Source organism: Notamacropus eugenii, chromosome 4 (assembly GCF_028372415.1).
Source record: "Notamacropus eugenii isolate mMacEug1 chromosome 4, mMacEug1.pri_v2, whole genome shotgun sequence".
Classification (NCBI taxonomy): Eukaryota; Metazoa; Chordata; class Mammalia; order Diprotodontia; family Macropodidae; genus Notamacropus; species Notamacropus eugenii.
The window spans coordinates 27,387,999-27,407,796 of NC_092875.1; the positions used below are offsets into that span (position 1 = coordinate 27,387,999).

A 19,798-nucleotide genomic window follows, 5' to 3' on the forward strand; every position below is an offset into this window, starting at 1 on the left:
GGTTATTCCATTTTTTAATTGAACAATAAGCAAATAGCAGAATTAAACACAAATGTTGGTAAGTCAGGTCCTGCTCCTCTTCCAGCGAAGATTTGCAGCAGATTTAACACCAAAATGTGAACACAGCAAACATCTCTAAACTCAACAATGTGGCCTCACCCAACCAGGCACACTTCTCTGCTGGGGGGAGGGGGGGGGGAATGGGAGTTCAGGTAAACCCACCACTGCCTGTCCAGCTGCAAATGACACAAATGGAGCCACCGAGCTGCTTCCCAATGAATTGGTCTAAAATCTTTTTAAATGAGGAAGCGCAGGCTAAGAACCCCATCCATCTGGTTCCCTTGGAAGAGAAAACTCTCCATGAAATAAATTCAGTTTCTGTCCATTAACTTATCAGGAGAGAAGGCTGTGACACCAGGAACAGGACGTACAAAGATCGGCAAAGGCAGAGGAGCCTCAGCAGCGCTCCACCTCTGCTCAGCTATCAGCGTCTTTACAGATCATTTTTATTTTTCCACTAGGATGCTAAGAATCAAATCACAACTATTACTAACATCTGGATTCCCTCCCCCCACCCACTAAGCCAGCAAGCTGACATCACTGAAAGCAAGTTCCCATATCCTCCACCCAAGGCCCCTCCCCCCATTAGAAGGAAAAGACTCCATGCCAGTTGGTGACTGGGAATAAGGGGGAGGGGCATCTGCTCACATCGCCCACTAGATGTCATTGCCTGGGGAGGGGTCACGTGCTGACAGGGCCTACTTCCCTGCCAGCTGCTCGTAGAGCCGGGGCACATAATCATCCCATTCGGCCTGGTAGCATGTACCAGCAACTGGGGGCCCGAGCTTGTACTTGCCACGGAAGGCAGCCACCTTGAATTTGCCCCTGTGGTCCCCAGAGCGGTTGCTCAGGACACGTTCGTCACATTTGAGTGGCCCATTCTGCTCATAAACCAGCCACACATAGCGGTGAAGACCTGGGGGAAAGGCAGAGGGTAGATGTGGGCACAGCTGGCAATGAAAAATAATGCCACCCACGGGGCCCACAGACTCATCCTAAGACTCTTTCCCATCCCTCCCTGAGCCATTCTGCCTCTCCTTCTTCGGGACATGGGAGGTATGGGAGCAAGTCTAAGCTGACTTGGGGCTCAGGGGAGCCCTGTTCTAACTGGCCTAGCCTCAGAGCAGCAGAAAGCGAGCCCTCACGCGAGCCCACTAAGGACTACCTTCTGCTCAGCCAAGGTCTCTCCTAGGGCCATGCGCAGTTCAGTGGCTGGATCCCATAGCACCAGGAGCTTCCAAATACTACAGTAAGTGGGTTGGCAAGGTTTTGAATTAGAGCACAACTCCTACTTATGAGAATGGCCCTTCTCCTGTGGATTGTTCTGTAATGAAACCACCTAATTTTATAGCTAAAGAGAAATGAACAGATCCCAGGGAGATGCCCCCTTTCCTCTCTATCTGCCCAGCACTGCTGGGCGAGACAAACACATGGCAGCAGTCACTCAGAAGTCCTTTCTGACTGGCTCCATGGGACAAAGCAGCAATCTTCGGATGCCCCACCCCCCAGCTTTCTTCTTGTTCAGACCAACGAGTGGTCCTGGACCACTACCCCAGAACAAGGGCTCTTCAGCTTGGGTGTGTCCTGGAGCCCTTGGGGGGCCTGGGGAAGCCCAGGGACAAACCCCTTTTCAGAAACATGTTTTTAAATGAATTTTAAAAAGTACATTGGATTACAAAGGAAACTCATTATTCTTAAATAAGGATGTCATTTTTTTCTGTCCAAGCTCATGGATTCCTGATCCCCCCCAGACCCCAGGAGAGGCTCTTGGACCCCACATTAAGCAAAATGAGACATAACTGAAAGCACTTAGCCCAGCACTGGCACATAATAATCACTTCAGAAACATTAGCTAGCATTACTATTCTGGTTATCGGTAAGCACCCCTGGCCTCGAGCTGCAGAATATCCAACTCTGGGAGCTCTTCTAATCCAGTCATCTTCAAAGCAATGGGATTCCCTGACCCACGCCCCAAAGCTCTTGAAACACTGGCTGCACAGAGGACCTGGGTTCAAATTCTGCCTCAGATGCTCACTGCCTGTGGGATCTAAAGGGAAATACACCAGCACCTCTGGGACCTTTGGCAGCAGCCAGAAAGAGGAGGTCACAGGTGGAGAAGTAGCAGGAGCAAGACTCCAGCTTCACTGAAGTCAGTTCATCGGTGGCCAGCCCCCACCAGCTGCTCCACAGGACCCTCACCCTGCTCACCATTCCTCCCTGCCTAAGCCTGGGCACATCCTCTGCACAAACAAACCAACGCGGTGCCAGGGGGGAGTGGCCAGGCCTAGAGGCTGAGGGGGCGCAGAAGTCAGGGCCTTTGAAGGGAGAGGGACAGGAGAGACAGCTCTCATCATCGAGGATGAAGGAAGCAGTGGCGAAAACCTGCCATTCTCCAGCCAGAGGATGAGGGGTCAAGTCCCAGCTTTGTGGCTTCACACCATCCCTCTGTGACTGAGCTGGTCACTTCCTAACAAGTGCTCTATGATGACCCCATTTCATGTAAATATATACGATCTCCATTCTACAAATGAGACTGAGGCACAGAGAAAGTGACCTGTCCAGGGTCACACAGCCAGGAAGCATCTCTGGACTGGTTTCATCAGGTATGAAAGGGAGGGAGGGAGGGGCAGCTGAACCTGCAGGCACAGTCAGCCCTGGTGGGGAGCAAGGTGGGGGATGGAGGGTGCAGGAGGACCCCCAGGCTGGCCTTCTCTCTCTCACACACACACACACACACGCATGCAAGCAGTGCTATCTAGTTATCTGGCATGTCCATCAATGTGTCACGGGGCCCGCTTTAATTTTCCTTTCTGTCAGGCGCTTAGTAAGGCTTTCTGAGTGACTGATTTGAACCAAGGTCCTCTGAAGTCCATGCTAGCTCTGCTCTCCTTCCCCAGTGCCAGGCTTCAGGAGCACAAGGAATGCCACTGTGATGAACCCCTTTCATCATGGAGGAGGGTCTGCAGGCAGAAGCCACAAGCCAGGACTTCCTGCAAGGCCTCTTAGAGAAGGGATGCTGTTGGGGCAGAAGGGACACAGGCAAGCCATGAGCCTCTGAGACTTTGCCATGAGCCAGGGCTCAGAGGCTCCACAGTTCGACTTCCTCCAAGACAGAATTGCCAGTGTGGAAACTCCTTCTACCAATGAAGATGCACACCTTATCTACAACTCTGAGTTCATTCCTAGTATCCCACTGACATCCCCTGTTCTGAGGCCCCTCCCAACTCATCCGTGAACCTACCGTGCCTATAAAAAACCCCAAACTGTGCATTCAGAGCCATTTGCCAGAGGGTGTCTCCATCTGCTCAGGCCTAGAAACAGCTCCACTCAACTGCTGACTCACCTGTTCCCTTGGGTGGGCCGGAGCCCACATAATCCGAGAGGACATTGCCGCTGCTGATATCACTGCCTTTCATGTTGACAACCAAGAAGTGGTGCCACTCCCTGAGGGGAGAAAAGAGGAGTCAGAACCTGAGGACAGTCCTCTGCTCCCACGTCAGCAGCGCCAGACCCAGCAGAGCCTCTGCCAGCCACGTCACTGAGCAAAAAAAGGCCTCTCATTCTCACAGGAGGAGCAGAGAGAAGGCCCAAGAAGCTGGTTGGACAGAGGAGCCTGTGGACAAGGCCTCCAGCCTTGAGGGGGGCACCTGTGAGGCTGATCTGCTGCTTCTTCCCTAAGGGTGGAAGGAGGCTGAGTCTGCAGAAGCCCTACGAGAAAGACTTGCTCTCTATCAGACTGACCCTGCTCAGGCTCATGGTCCTCTCGAAGCTGGCTGAGGGTGTGGAATGAAACTCTGAACACAGTCATGGCTGGACTGCTCATGCTGGACCAAGCTTACTTGGTCCAAGAGCTTTCTGGCCCTGTTTTATTTTCCAAATGGGAAAGTTTTGGGGTGAAGGGAGAGGGGAGCAGCAGGAACAGGACAAGCAGACAATGATTACTACGTGTATTTCAAAAAGGCTGTGCAGCAGAGACAGGGGGTTGCAGACTAAACTGAATGCAACCATGGGGGCCAATGGCCTCTCTGCTCTGGGATCCTATGCATCCTATCCCAGCAATAACCATGGACAAGTCCTGAGCCTCTGCTTCCTCATCTGTAAAATGGGTATAACTACATCTCCAAGCGCTGATTGTGCAGAAAGCGGCCAACAAACCTTAAGGTGAAGCTCTGAGCTCTTCATGTACACTTTCGTCTGACATTGGCCTCACAGCAGGCCAGGAGGGAGGTGTATCATCATTCCCATTGGGCAGATGAAGAAACTAAGAGCCCTTAAGTGACCTGCCCAGGCTGGGTCACCCCCCAGGTCCCTCTGACTCCAAGCCCAGTGTTGTCTGCCTCTCTGCGATGGTGCTAGGCTATAAGGACCATGCTAGGGCACTGCCATCATTCCCTTCCTAAGGGCTGTGCAGGGAGGACCATCCTGCGCTCAAAGTCAAGGTCCTCCTTCCCGTGTGTGTGCACGTGTGTGTGTGTGTGTGTGTGTGTGTGTGTCATTGGGCCACCAGAGCTGGGGGAGCCGCTGTCATGATTAGTATGCACACCCCACCTTTCTCAAACTCACCGGAATTTGGGGTCCTTCCTGCTGGGAGCATCTGGGTCTGTGAGGACCAGAGTGTAGAGCTTCGAGGGGTCACAGCCCTGCCATCCAATGCTGACTGGACGGCCCTTCACCTGCAAGGGAATAACCAGCTGGTTGGCTGCGAGGTAGGGGAGAGGGGAAGGCAAGCTAACTGAGTTCTTCGTGAGCTCTGGTGCTGCGGGGATCCCAGAAGACAGCAACCCCCCTCCCACAGTGGGAACATGAAAGCAGGGCACATTCCCACCTGACATCAGATGGTCCTCTGAACTCTGGAACGCTATGTCGTCAGAGATCTTGAAAGGGGGAGGAGCCCTGGAGAGGCCTTTTCCTCACCTGCTCCCATCACCAGAATGGAGGCTCTGTGAGGGCAGAGGCTCTTTCATCGACCTTTGCACCCTCAGCACCCAGTAGGTGCTTAGTAAATGCCTATGAGAGCAGCACACATTTCTAGGGCACCCCACGAGATAGAGGAAGTTAATGACACATGCAGGCTCACAGAGCTCATACACATCACAGCCTAGACTCCAGCTTTGGACCCTGACAGCATCGTCTGGACCACAAGGTCCACCTTCAAGTTCTTGGATGGGAGAAAACGGGGCAACTGGAATAGACGGCCCCTGAGGTCCCTTCCAAGCACAGCTCTAGAAGCCTATGGGGAAAATGGTAACCGGCTCCTCCTATAGCATTTTCTAATTTATTATACACTTTCTCCATGATTACCCCATGAGGCTGTAGGAAAGAGAAATGGGCATTTGGGCCAGCTACACACAGTCTCATCTCCATCCTTCAAATTGGGTGGTTTTAGTGACGTGGAGGCAAAGCCAAAAGACTTGAAATCAGGAAGTGATGAGTTCAAATTCTACCTCTGACTCTTCACACTTTCATGATCCTGGGCAAGTTTGGGTCAGTTTCCCTGGGGGTAAAAAGAGCCCCTGCCTCCTTCGGCTGTCGTGAGGATCACGTGCAGTAACACAGGTAATATGATTTGCAGTCCTACAGCACTACAGAAACACCAGCTATTCGCACCCATGTCACAGAAGGCACAACTCCACTTTAGGTAAAGGGACTTGCCCAAAGTCACATCAATTAAGTGGGACAGCAGGAAATGAGGCCCAACCTGACACTGAGGCCAATGATCAGCTGCCCTCAGCCTGGGGGCCAGGCCTCCAGAAGCGAAGGGTCCTGTCCTGTTCCCAAGAATCAGACCAGTGCCCCAAGGCTCTCCATGCTCTGGGCCCTGGTCTTCCCCTTTCACTCACTCTGTTAGGAGTAAGAGAGAGAAGGTTGCTACTGCTCCTGAAGCACAGGGCCCAGGAACCTTATCCCGACCTCCACCCCACGAAAGGATCTATTTCATGGTCCAGAAGCAGCTGCACAGTGGAGCCAATACCTCCTTCCAGTCAGAGGCTGCTGCCCAGCCTGGGTGAAAAGAGGCAGGAGACGTCATGAACGTCATGAATGTGAATTTTCTCTCTCAGCAGGAGAGGCAGCAAAACTCACCCAAGCTGTTTAGCAGAATATTTATTAAAACTGCTGCCAAAAGATGTCCCAACCAGCAGCTTTTACCTGGCCCCTGCAAAGACATGGAGTCTGATGGTGTGGACTGGAGTCCACAGGTACTCCTGTTTACTGGGGTGATCCCAGGCAAACTCCTTCCCTCCACTAGGCCTCAGTTTCTTCATGTGTAAAAAGCAGCTGGGGGGCAGGAGACAAGACCAGAGGGCCTCTGAGGGGCCTTCCAGCTCTGAATCCTATGATCCTGACCCAGCTTACCTACTTCTGGAACAGACATCTCATTCTAGTCTGTTCGCTGGCTCAGCGACAACAGGTCACAAGGGGTAAGGAATCCAAAAGCATTTTAAACAAACATACAGGAATCTATCTACGTACTTACGGATACACACATACATACATAGGTTTAAAACTGGGGTCAAACCCTTCCAGGGAATAGGGAACTGCTGAGAAAAGTCAGTCGGTCAACAAACATTCATTCTGCACCTACAACGTGCCAGGCAGCATGTAAGTGCTTGTGCCCGTGGCTCTGTCCTTGGCTCAACTGGGTATCAATCAACATTTATTACGGGCACTGGACAGTGAGTCAATAGATGTGTATTAGCCACTGGATAAACAGATACCCAAACAGATACCCAAAAGAGAGTTCCCGCCTTACAGTCTAATAGGGGAGACAACATATAGACAACACATAGACAACTATGTACAAACACACACGCACGAGAAGGGAAAGAACCAAGGAAGGAAAGGTACTAGAATTAACAAGGACTGGGAGGATTTTCTAGATCTTGGGAGCAACAAGAAGGTGGAGCAGACATTTCCTGATTCTCACAACTTCTCAAACCTCCAAACAGAAATTATTTCCCAAACATAAAGCAACTTCACCTGTCTCAATAATTTAGGATGCCAAGAATTCAAAAGATTAAAAAAAAGTCCCAAGACCTGATGCTCACTCACCCTGAACCTACGCCCCTTCCCTACCTCCCACACTACCTCCAGCCAGGCTGCACTAGCAGACCAAGGACTCAAACCCCACGGCCCCATCTCCCTTCCCTCTCTCCAAAGTCATGGTTGCTCAGGTAGCTACAGACAGCCAGTGCAGCAGGCAACAGCCCTTCAGGGCCAAAAGCCCGATGGGATCACAACCCTATAACACTAGCGCTGCAAAGCTTTGAAGTGCCAGTGCTGGTGCCCTACAGCATCACCCTGGCAGCACTCTCAACTAAACAGAAGAGGGACAGTGTTTCGAAAGGGGCAATCAGCACTCCACTAAGCCTGAGGGAAGAGGACCGAATCCTGCTGGGGTCAAAGACCTATAACATTAGCAAAGAAAAAACGGGAAAAACATTAACAGCAGAAGGAAATGTGGCCTCCAGATCGAGGGAAAGAATTCAGACAGTTATGAATCAATATGCCAAACAAAGCCAAATGATCCAACCCTTAATGAGACAGAGGACACTGTGGAGTAGAAGGAAAACACAGAACGACAACATGTTGTCCTTGAGTGGTTCCAAAGAGAAATGAGAATTATGAGACTAGAACTGACATCTCGCACCACAGAAACAATGAGGCAAACAGAAAAACTGGAATCTGCCACAGAAACAAGACAGAAAAGACAATAGGCTGGGAATGCAAATACATAGAAGTGAAGGATAGCCTCGAACAAGGGAAGCAAATGAACAAAAACGTTACAAGACAATCACGATGCAGATGAAACATACATTCTCTAAGACAACACACAGAGACAGCCTAAGGATCACAGGTCTCCCAGAAGAACGTGACTGGACCAAAAAAACCTTCCCACTATATAATGCAAGAGAACTTCCCAAAACTTCTAAACAGAGAAAAGGAAATATTAGCTGAAAGAATTCACAGATCACCTCCAGAAAAAAAAAAATCCAAGGCTGCAATTTTGAAAATATACAAAGTGGTTAAATTTAACAACTTAATTCAGAAACAAACTGGACACATGATCAGAAGACCTTCAGATACAAAGGAAAGGAATTTTGGACAACATAAGACTATCTGCACCCACCAGAAAACGTAGGAGGGAATGGAACGATGTGTTCCCAACAGCGATGGCACGTCAGGATACAATTCAGAGTGACCTCTGCAAATTTTAGCTTAACCAAAAACCAAAAAGAAAAAACAGACATTCAATAACGAAGGGTTGGAAACTTCTTTTAAAAGATAAACAGAATTATCTGCTTCTCAATCACCCCAAACAACAAAAATGCAGAGGTGAGTGACTAAACACAACAGCCAAGGACAACAGAGGGATGGCAGAGAGACCAGTACACAAGGACATGGGTAAAAATGGAAGTTCTGTAGGGGTAACAGTGAAGAGGCAGGTATGGGGCATTATAGATAGAATCTGGCAACACTCTATTACAACATGGCAGAGTACCTGAAAAGGGTGGGAAAGGGGATAGAGGAATGCATTTTGTGCTGGAGGCCAGCAATGAGGGGAAGATGACCCTCGTGGTCTCGGAAAGAGAAAAGCCTCCATGGGAGTGGGGGAAGAGAAAGGGGAAAAGGCTGAAAAAAGGGGAAGGAGGAAAGAAGGAGGCCTTGTTTTGGTTGTAAGACAGGGTTCCACTGATGAATATTCCAAAGAAATGGTCTGTGAAAGGAGATGGGGACCTTACAAGGTGCTGCCCAGGAAGATTTGGTGCTTGAAAAATCTATTCGGCCTATCTATGGGAGGGAACCCATGGGGACAACTGGCACATGGAGGAGTAGAGCCCAAACACAGTAGATTTCCAGGCAAATGGAGAAAAAAGGTCAAGAAGAGAAGGTATAAATGAATGGAGGACTGCATGCTCAGAGAAGTAGTGAGGAAGGGGTCCTATCATGAGGCACTGTTCTCTCTGACATATGCAATTAATTGGCATTATGCTGATAAAGGAGAATCCATGGAATAAGCCCTACAAGTCAGGGGCCAAAAGTGCCTAGAGGGGAGAACCTGGAATGGACATCTTGGAAGTTTTGAGTGTGTGGAGAATATAGAGAAAAGAGGGAAACCAGATGATTACAGAAATCATGAATCAGAGAATGTGGGTGTAGAAGAGACAGAAAAGGAGGATGGATAATGAGAGAATGACAGAAATTCCTTTTGGAAAGGGAGACAAATAATGTAATTTTTAAAACTCATGAACAGACCCAGCTGCAAGGGAGGAGAGGAAGGAAGAATCTATTTGACTGAGAGAAAAAAAAGGGGAAAAGAATTATATAACCAAAAAGCAGGAGAGAAAAAGGAATAAGCATCCCCAATTGATATATGGTTAAAGGATATGAACAGGCAGTTTTCAGAGGAAGAAATTAAAGGTATCTATAGTCATATGAAAATATGCTCTAAATCGCTATTAATTAGAGAGATGTAAATCAAAACAACTCTGAGGTACCACATCACACCTATCAGATTGGCTAACATGACAAAACAGGAAGATAATAAATGTTGGAGAGGATGTGGGAGAGTTGGAACACTAACACATTGTTGGTGGAGCTGTAAGCTGATCCAACCATTCTGGAGAGCAATTTGGAACTATGCCCAAAGGACTACAGAAATGTGTATACCCTTTGACCCAGCAATATCGCTACTAGGACTCTATCCCAAAGAGATCATAAAAATGGGAAAGGGTCCCACACGTACAAAAATATTTATAGCAGTTCTCTAAAGTAGTGGCCAAGAACTGGAAAATCAAGGGGATGCCCATCAATTAGGCAATGGCTGAATAAATTGTGGTAAATGAATGTAATGGAATATTATTGTGCCATAAGAAATGATGAACAGGAAGATTTTAGAGAGGCCTGGAAAGACTTATATGATCTGATGCTGAGTTAAAGGAGCAGAACCAGGAGAACTTTGTACACAGCAACAACCACAGTGTGCGAGGAATTTTTCTGGTAGACTTAGCCTTTCACAGTAATCCAAGGATCTAAAAAATTTCCAATGGACTCTTGAGGCAAAATGCCTTCCACATTCAGAGAAAGAACTATGGAATTGGATTGCAGAATAAAGCAGATCATTTTCTCTTGTGTTATGTTTTGTTTTATGGTTTCTCCCATTCATTTTAATTCTTCTATGCAACATGACTAAGGTGAAAATGTATTTAATAAGAACGTATGTGTAGAATCTATATAACATTGCACGCCATCTCAGGGAGGGAGTGGGAAAAAATCTAAGATATATGGAACTGATTGTAGAATACTGAAAACAAAATAATTATTAAAAAAAAAGGAATAAGCAAAACTTCAAAGGGAAAGAGGTTAACGAACTAGAGGAGGGCAAGGTTAGGAGAAGAGAGCCAGTGGGAACAGGGCCAACTTAAAAAAAAAAAAAGATTAAAGTAACCCAAGGATCATAAAACTGATTTTACAGGGGGATAGATATTGTTTTTATAGCAAAAGGGGAAAATCATAACTTGAGGGAAAAGCAATAAACCTCTCATTACTTTAAATGTGAATGGATTAAACAATCCAATAAAATGAGAAAGAGTAAGTGACTGATTGGATAAGAAAACAAAACCCTACAATCTGCTGCTTAAAGGAAACACATTAAAAAACAAAGACATACAATATATAACTGAGATGATGGAAAAAAATTTACTATGCATCAACTGACTCCAAAAAAGCAAGAGCTGCCATTATGCAATATGATAAAAGCAAAAACATCCAAAAAATAAACAGGGATAAACAAAGAAACTACTTTATGCTGAAAGGAACCACAGAAAACAAACCAGTGTCAATAAAAAACTATATTCTCCAAGTGCCTTAGCATCCAAATTCATAAAGGACACATCAGAGCTCCAAAAAGACACAGACAGTAACACAATTTAATTGTGTTAAATTAAATTGTGTGTAATTAACACAGGACACTTTAATGTCCCCCTCTCAGTTCTGGATAAATCTAACAAAAAGATTTGAAGAGGACGGGGGAGGGTAGAGGGAATACGGACTGAGCAAATCCTTGGAGAAACCAGCGGTCACACTTTTTTGGATGGCCCTGTTCCCACTGCCTCTCTTCCCCAAACCTTGATTTCCTCCTCTAGTTTGTTACCCTCTTTCCCTCGGAGTTCTGCTTATTATTAATTTCTTTTTCTCTCCTGCTTTTATCTGGTTATATAATTCTTCTCCCCTTTCTTCCTCCGTCATAAATAGATTCCTCCTTCCTCTCCTTCAACTAGGTCTGTTCATGAGATTTAAAATTTTCATTATTTGTATCCCTTTCCAAAAAGGATTTCTCTTATTCTCTTCATTATCCATCCTCCTTTTCTGTCTAGTTTACACCTGCATTCTCTGATTCATGACCCCTATAATCATCTGTCTCTCTTTTCTCATACAATCAGTCTTAACTCTTTTAGTCTAAATGGGACAGCCAATATATATATATTTCTCAGCACCATATGGAACTTTATAGACCATAGTGCAATAAAAATAATAATTGGTTCAGGAACCACAAACAAAAAACAGCCTCAAATGAAGATTTATAATGAAATCCTAAATAATGAGTGGGTCAAAGAGCAAGCTATATAAACAGTAACTATGTAAGAGAAAGTGATAATGATAAAACACCACACCAAAACATCTAGGATGCAGCTAAAGAATTCCTCAGGGGAAAAATACCTTCATAAACATATATCAACAAAATAGAAAAGGAGAGGATGCAGGAACCGGCTGTCACTTCAGAGAAACATGGATATTTTTATTTTATGTAACGATTCTCTGAGAGGGGGAAGAACAGCTGGAATCATTATGGTGATGTAAGAAACAGAAGAACTCAAAAAAAACTTAGGAAAAAAAAAGGTGGATTGGGAAAAGCTTGCTGTAAAAGGTGGGATTGGGCTGAGACCCAAAAGAAGCCAGGGGAGCCTGGAGTGGGAGAGAAGGAAGCACATTCCAGGCCTGGAGGACTGCCAGAGAGAATGCGCACAGCTGAGAGATGGAGCATCTCGTTTACGGAACAGCCAGGAGGCCAGTGTGACACACTGCGGAGTGAGGTATGAGAAGACTGGAAAGGTAGGACACAGTTATGAAGGTCTTTTTTGTGTTTGCTCCTAGAGGTGACAGGGAGTCACTGGACTTTATTGAGGGATATGTGACATGATTAGATCTGTGCTTTTGGTGTCTGAATGGGAGTGGGAAGGACTTGAATCAGGCAGACCCACCTGCAGATAACTGCAATAGTTGGGCTAGAAAGCCAACCCAGGAACCAGTAACACCTCTGACAAAGAGTGGCCATGATGCTAGTTTCTTAAGTAGAAGAGGAGACTGCCTACACTGCCAGAGAGCACTTCTTCTACCAGTGACATAGCAGGTCTATGCCCTCTGTGCCAGGCACTGGGCTAGGCCCTAAGGGGCAAGGCAAAAGCCCCTGCCTGAAGGAGTTTTTATATTATCAGACGGAACATTTCTTCTTCCTTGAATAAAAGGAGAATCTCCTTCCTGCCTTGGTGGTCCCAGCTGCTTTCCGGGGTTTGGTCTAGGACCTTGCCTCATTACCACTCCCTCCTCCTCAAAGACTCAAACCAGGCATTTATGAAGCACCAAAGTGTGCCAGGAACCCTGTTAAGTAATGCAAAGACAAACATGAAGGACTTCTTCTGAGCTAGACAAAAATAGAAAAACGCAAGGCTGCTCCTTCCTCCCCCTCCTCTTTGCCTTGCCCCTTTTCCAAGGCAGTATGGGCCAGCACAAAGATGGCCACAGAGGAGTCTGAGGACCTAAGTTCAAATTCCAGGTCTGCAGCTCATTAACTGGGGACCTGGGGGAAGACATCCCTCTAGACCTCAGTGTGCCCCCAAGTCTGGCTTTCCTGGCTAGCTCTGAGTCTTTGATCCACGATCCTAAGCACAGTTAGGGGTCCCACCCCTAAGTGTTCCGAGGGGCATCTGAATTCACTGGGCAGGCCCCAAGACCCAAGTCCTCCCTTCAGCGGCGCAGGCAGGGGAGCTGCCGAGGAGGGGCCCCCAGGGAGTCGGGGTGACTCTGGGCAGGTCCCCTCATCCGTGAAATCTTTGATCCTAAGCCCTGTGGACTTCCTGGACCCAAGCCTCAATCATTTCACTGAATGCGTCAGGACAACATCTGCAGCTAACTAGGAGAAACTGACTAGGCGAAACTGACGAGCGCGCGGGGGAGGGGTCCCTGCCAGCTCCACTTCTGCCACCCTACGCCTCCTCCCTGGCCTCAGTTTCCCCGTCTGTAAGTCCAAGGAGGGTGGGGAGGGGCCGGAGGGCAGTGCAGGCCGCACTGGGAAGCAGCAAGAGAACCTCCAGCCTCTGAGCCTGGGCGCACCAAGGCACGGCCGCCGGCCCTTCGTCCTTCCCCGCTCCGCGGAGCCCCTAGGCCTTCTTCATCCATCCCCGCCCAGCCCAGGGCCCCGAGCGGGCCTGGTACCTGCGTGGGCGTCAGCACTTGGCCCAGCTCGAGGATCTCGCAGTCCGCGTACTTGACGCTGAGCGGGTGCTGCGGCCTCTCCTCCACCTCCCGCAGGCTCAGGGGCCCGGTCCACTGGCTGAGGTCCACCGGCATGGTGCACAGCAAGGAACGGCGACCGCAGGGAAGACCCCAACAGCCAACGGCACGAGCAACGGAGCACGAATGCGTCGCAAAGCGCAGGAACATGGCCCAGAGCGCGCGCCGGACCACGCCCCCATCCAAGATGCCCAATCACGAGCCGGTACCCTAGCCTTTCTTCTCTATGATTGGGTTAGGCCGACCAGCCGTTTCCGGGGAACTCAAGGTCGAGAGCGCTCTGGGCCACGCCTCCACCTCGAGCTGCCCAATCAGAAGCCGGTCCCCTCCCCCCCATCTTTCTGCTCCCTGAGCTAGACTTACCACGGAGAGAAAAACGAAGCCAGCCCCTGAACTCCAGGCGGAGCGCACGCTGGGCCACGCCCCCAAGGTTATCTATCCAATAAGAAGCGAATTACCTCGCTTTTCTGCTCTCTGATTGGACTATACCCCCAAGCAGGCCTGGGCCGTGTGGCCCTCTTTCCGTTCCTTTCTCCTCTTCTCTCCTGGTTACTTCTGTCCCCGTTTTGGTCCTCCTGCAGTGCAACAGTAGCCAATGTCTCCGAAACTGGGCAGCGTCTGGCATGATTTAAAAATAAATACCCGTCCTAAATACCCGTGCCCGGGGCTGCGCCCTGGTGCAAGCGTCCCTGGGCATCCGATTCGTGCTGTTGCAATCAGCCTCCCCCTTGTCCCAGCTCCAGAATAATCCTTCCACCCCCTTCTTCCACGCGCTGCCAGAAATAAGCTGGGCTTTATACAGATCGGGGCACACTCTGCCCTGCTCCCAAAACTTCAAAGGCTCCCTTCAGTGACCCAGCCAGGAAAGGGCAAGCCCTTTGTGCCTTCAAAGCTCTAAAAAAATGAGGCAAACATGATATGATATAGTCAATAAATTGATTTGTTTTAGTATAGGTTGGAAGGAAGGAAGGAAGGAAGGAAGGAAGGAAGGAAGGAAGGAAGGAAGGAAGGAAGGAAGGAAGGAAGGAAAGAAGGAAGTTACTAAGCACCTACTATGTGCCGTGCAGATAGAGAAGAGGCTAGGTAGGGCAATGGACAGAGTACTAATCTCAGTCAGGAAAACCTGAGTGCCAATACAGCCTCCCAAACTTCCTAGCTGTGTGACCTTGGATGAGTCACTTAGCCTTTGTTGCCTTAATCCACTGGAGAAGGAAAGGGCAAACCACTCCAGTATCTTTGCCAAGAAAACTCCATAGAAAGAGAGGCCCATGGGTCATGAAGAGTCAGACCCAAGTAAGCAATAAAATGTACCATGTACAAATATTGCTTCATTTGGGGTTCCAAAATCTTTAGGAGGTAGATATTATTATTCCCATTTTAAAGTTGAGGAAACTGAGGCAGACAGAGGTTAAAGTGACTTGCCCAAGGTCACACAGCTAATGAGTATCTGAGGCTGGATTTGAAGCTTTCCTAAATTAATAAGAGGGAGTTTCCTGTCTGTGACTTCCTTACACCAATAAAATCAAAGATGATGGGGCAGGGAAAAAAGGAGATTCGGTCCTGGGAAGGAAAAACAAATTAAGAGGCAGAATCACATAGTGGAAAAAGTATTGAATTTGGTGTAAAATGACTTGGGTGGAAATTCCAGCTTTGCCACTTAGTTTCTGAGTGGTCTTGGAGAAATCAAGACATTCCACTGAGCCTCAGTTCTCTTATTTGTAAAATTAGGAGGTTGGATTAGATGATCTCCAAAGTCCCTTCCAGTTCTGAATCTATGATCAGCTTTGGTATCTCATTCCCCTACTGAGTCATAAGTTTCAAGTGATGGGGGACTCAACTGCTGCTTCTCTACCCAAAGTAGATACTAAATAAATGGTGGTTTCATTTTTTTAATGCACCGTAGCCCCTAGCTTAAAAAAAAAAAATGCACCCTGGTGCTTCATAGACCTGACTTGGCAGGTGGGCAGATGGCCAATGTGCCAGGTGAGTTGGGGGTGAAGGTCTCTGCAGGTGGGGATGGGGAGAGGTGAGAGGGAGAGAGGACAGTTAGGAGCCAATTGTCTATAAACACAACCTGCTCAATGTTCACTGTCTCTTAGAAGTAGATCTCAGGTGATTAACTCCACCCACTGCCAGGAAGACTTTGTTCTGATCCAAAGGCACTGGTCCTGGGCAGAAGACTTGCCAAGAAAAATAGCAATTAAAAACAGGCAGGGGGTATTGCAAGACTCAAAAGAGATAATGATATAAAACACTCTGTAAACCTTAAAATGCTGTATAAATGCCAGCTATCTTTATGATTATTATCATTATTCATTAGCCAGGCTTCCAGTCTGGTGATGACTTCATTTTCTGAAACTTCTGTTACACTCCTGGGGAGCTCAAATAATGTTTATATTTACCTGTGTGCAGGTAAATATAATAACAAGATTCACTGGAGAAAGAAAATCTTGCACACACACTTTTAAGATTAATCCACATTATTAACACTATGTTAAGCTTAGACAATAAAAAAAAAATCAAGCGTTCATTTATAGCCATTGCCCATTTCTGAGGTATAAGTGCACATACTGAAAATTTAGCAATTAGCCCTCCCAAACCAGTTATAGTTGGCTCCAGCACCCCCTTTCTAAAGGGAATGTTGGGAAGCAGAGACATGTGGAGGCTGTAAATTTCGTGAGCCATCATAAAGAATCGGTAAACATGCATTTATTAAGCAGGAGGCTAATTGCCAGTAGTAGTAATAATAGTATTATCTCATATTTCTGTATCTCTTGGAGATTTGCAAACCACTTGACATGTATCCATTTGTTTGAGCCTCATAGCAACCCTCTGAGATAAGGTGTTCATTATCCTTCTAGAGATGGGGAAACAGAGGCAGAGAAAGCATAAGTGAGTTGTCCGAGGCCACACAGCTAGCATCCTTTACTCCACTCATCCTGTCCTCCACAATTCCTCATTTGTAATGTCTTGCAGCTGCTTATACCCCGCGTATTTTTGTCCTCCATTTGCCCTTTGGGCGATCTTCAGCATGTGCTCTTCAAAGATGACAGAGTTCCCTGAATCACAGACATAATAATATGGAAGAATATTGGGGAGTTTTTTATTGTTCCAAGGTAAAACTCGAACTTATTAAGAAAACTTTGCAGTTTCCTCAACACAATCCAACTCACTCTGCTTTTCCTGTTCAATTTTGAGACTGTCCTCACTCTCCATTTATAGTGTATTTTTAAGAGATAAACTAGATTAAACATACAGAGAAAAATAGTAACATAGTTAGATAAGTAATCAGAGAGAGAGAGAGAGAGAAAGACAAAAAAAGAGACAGATACACAGCTAGGTAGATAGACGAATGGCTAGATAGATGGCTAGACAGGCAGATAGATAGATAGATAGATAGATAGATAGATAGATAGATAGATAGATAGATAGATAGATAGACAGACAGACAGACAGACAGACAGACAGACAGACAGACAGACAGACAGATAGATAGATAGATAGATAGATAGATAGATAGATAGATAGATAGATAGATGAGAGAGAGAGAGAGGTAGATAAGTAGATAGATAGATGGGCATGTTCTATAGCAGAGATTCTTAACTTGGAGTCCAAAAACTTGTGTAGATAGATAGATACAGAAATTTTATTTCTTTTGTAATCCTACATGTTTTTACTTTATGTATTTAAAAACATGACTCTGGCATCACCAGACTTTCAAAGAGGGCCATGACAAACACAAAAAAGCCAAGAACTCCTGCTCCATATAATGCCATAGAACTGTAGCATAAGAAGCTCATGGCTGACTGATGGAGTCAATTCAATTAAATTCAACTCAACTAACATTCATCAAGTACCTGCTATAAGCTAGGATCTGAGGATACAAAGACCAAAAAAAGAAAAGCTGTCCTTGCCTTCAGGGAGTTTACAATCTAACATGGGGAAACTGTAAGTACATAAACAAATTCAAGGTTTGGGGTGAGGAGAGTACTAACAAGGGGTGAGGGCTGAGAAGAAGCTTCATAGACTTAGCTCCTTCTTGGAGGAAGAGAAGGAATTGGAAAGGGCAGACTTGAGAAGGGAGCGTGGACAGTGTATTCCAGCCATGGAGGACAGTTTGTATGAATGATGGAGTATGGAATTCTAGGAGCACTTACTAGTCCGGTCTGACCAGAACATAGTGTTCCACTTGGCTACATGTGTCTCTGGGAGATCTAAGAACTGAATGAGTCTTCCTCTTGTCCTGGCAGGAGATATCAAGAACAGATGAGAGAAGAGAAGAGAGATTCTAGGCACCTACTCTGAGAGATGATAATTCAAGAGGTATAGAAAGTAGCAGCCAGAATTGAGCTGCTAATGAGGCTCCTTGGAGCTATCTCTGCCCACCTTGGTCATTTGGGATAGAACAGGCCTAAACAAGAAATAGGTCTAGTTGTTACTGAAACTCCCCCTGCCCTAGGCCTACCCAGACAGGGGTATTTGCATACCTCTTCTACACTAGCAGAAACAGTTTATATTAAATGCAATTTTTTTTCTCTTTCTCACAGTTCACTTACACTGTTTTAATTACTACTCTCAACTTACTCTAGATAAAGATTTGATCCATTATAACTTCTCTAGTTTGTATGCTTCTTTGTGAGTGAGGAGTTACAAAAGAGGGAGGAACAGGAGTTGGCATATTAAGTGGAGAGTAAAGGGGACAGAGAGCATGGACACTCTCTGACTACATTTTTCCAGTGCAGATGGGGGCTCCTGAACTATATGAAAGAGAATCTTATTTTTATATTTCATGAACTTTCCAATTTGAAGTAAAGAATATATGGATTTGGCTCTTTTTTCCTCTCCTAATTTAATGGAAACAGGAGCTTTTAAAAAAGCAACTTGACTGTCTGGTAGGGGCTAGGTTTTGCTATGGTGGCCATAAAGTCCATTAATTCCACTGTTTTTCACATATGCACCAAAAAAATCTTCTGTAGGGTAGAGCTAAAAGTATCCACTAGAGACTAGGTTGTATTAGTTGAAGGAAAAGGGAGGGGCTGGACAAAAGAGGAGAAGTCCACATTTCAGAAGTGGGGGCAATAATAATAAGAACTCATTCTCTCCAACAGGCAAACTTTTCCTCCTTATACAAAAAAATCTTCACAAAAACACCTCTGTACTTTGAAGAGGAATAATATGAAATCAGTCAAGTAAGATAGGTATAAGCCAAGTGACAGAAGGACTTAAATATCAGGCTGTGGTATTTTTATTTTTATCCCAGAGGCAATAAGAAACCACTGAACGTTCTCAGGAGTAGGATGGCTGATCAGAGCTTTCATTCAGAATGTAAATTTAGCAGCTTGTGAAAGATGTAAAGCCATTATCAGTGAAGGTTATATTGTTAATGTAGTTGGACTAAATCAAGAAAACTGTAGAGGTTAGATCTGATGGCTAGCATCTAGCATGTAGTAAGTATTCATACCCTACCTCAGACCAATGTAGAGTTGATTGAGGCCTTTGAACAGGGAATGTCAGAGCTAGAAGGGGCCTTAGAAGAAGAGATGTCAGGGCTGAGAGGGGCCTTAGAACAGGGAGTGTTGGATCTAGAAGGATCCATCCTTATTTTAAAGTCCATATATTATATGGTCCCCATATCAGTACTATTCATCAAAGACCCAAGTTAACATTTACTCCAAATTTTGCTCCCAGAAAGACAAAAGAGACCATGACCTCCTCAAGGATCCAGATTTCACATCCCTGTTCCACCATCTCACTCTCCACTCCACGAACACACCTCCAGCATCAAAATGTTTCCTGGTCTGACCTGATGAACCCAGGCAGCAATTCAGGGACTGTCCCTGCTTGCTGTTATTTCTCTCTGTCCTAAATTATTGACTCACCCTTCTCCCTCCTCATTCCACGGTGAAGGAGATTTCTCAGGCAGCAGCTCAAAAGCAACTTCAAGGTCAAGAGTCTGGGGATCTGACATTCTCTACAGAAAAAGGCAGCCTGCCTCTTGGAGAGACAACAGGATTGTCACTGTAGTCTCTGTAGCTGGGGGATGAAAGCCAGAACCTGGGGGAGCAAGAGGCCTGGATGGCACTGTGGGTTCTTTGGACACCAGTGGCCTGAAGGACAGAAGACGGGCCCCTCCAGCTGCCCCAAAGTTAGGAAAAGCTAAACCACAGAG

The 19,798-nt window shown here is 46.5% G+C and overlaps 1 protein-coding gene across 1 annotated transcript; it reads right to left on the reverse strand.

Moving 5' to 3' along the window:
- Nucleotides 1-13,939, reverse strand: PEBP1 (phosphatidylethanolamine binding protein 1). Its single transcript, XM_072600307.1, has 4 exons — nt 13,552-13,939; nt 4,624-4,733; nt 3,404-3,504; nt 1-976 (listed from the first exon to the last, which is right to left on the reverse strand). Exons 1-4 carry the CDS (start codon nt 13,777-13,779, stop codon nt 759-761), a joined length of 657 nt encoding a protein of 218 aa, XP_072456408.1. The 5' UTR covers nt 13,780-13,939; the 3' UTR covers nt 1-758.
- Between the last annotated feature and the right edge of the window lie 5,859 nt (nt 13,940-19,798).

Bases quoted from the DNA above. Each gene is read 5' to 3' on its own strand.
- PEBP1 (XM_072600307.1), bottom strand. From the start codon at position 13,779: ATGTTCCTGCGCTTTGCGACGCATTCGTGCTCCGTTGCTCGTGCCGTT. The intron at 4,734-13,551 runs GTACCAGGCCCG...ATTCCCTTGCAG, and splicing joins AAGTGCTGACGCCCACGCAG to GTGAAGGGCCGTCCAGTCAG. The intron at 977-3,403 runs GTGAGTCAGCAG...CCTTTCCCCCAG, and splicing joins CGGCCCACCCAAGGGAACAG to GTCTTCACCGCTATGTGTGG.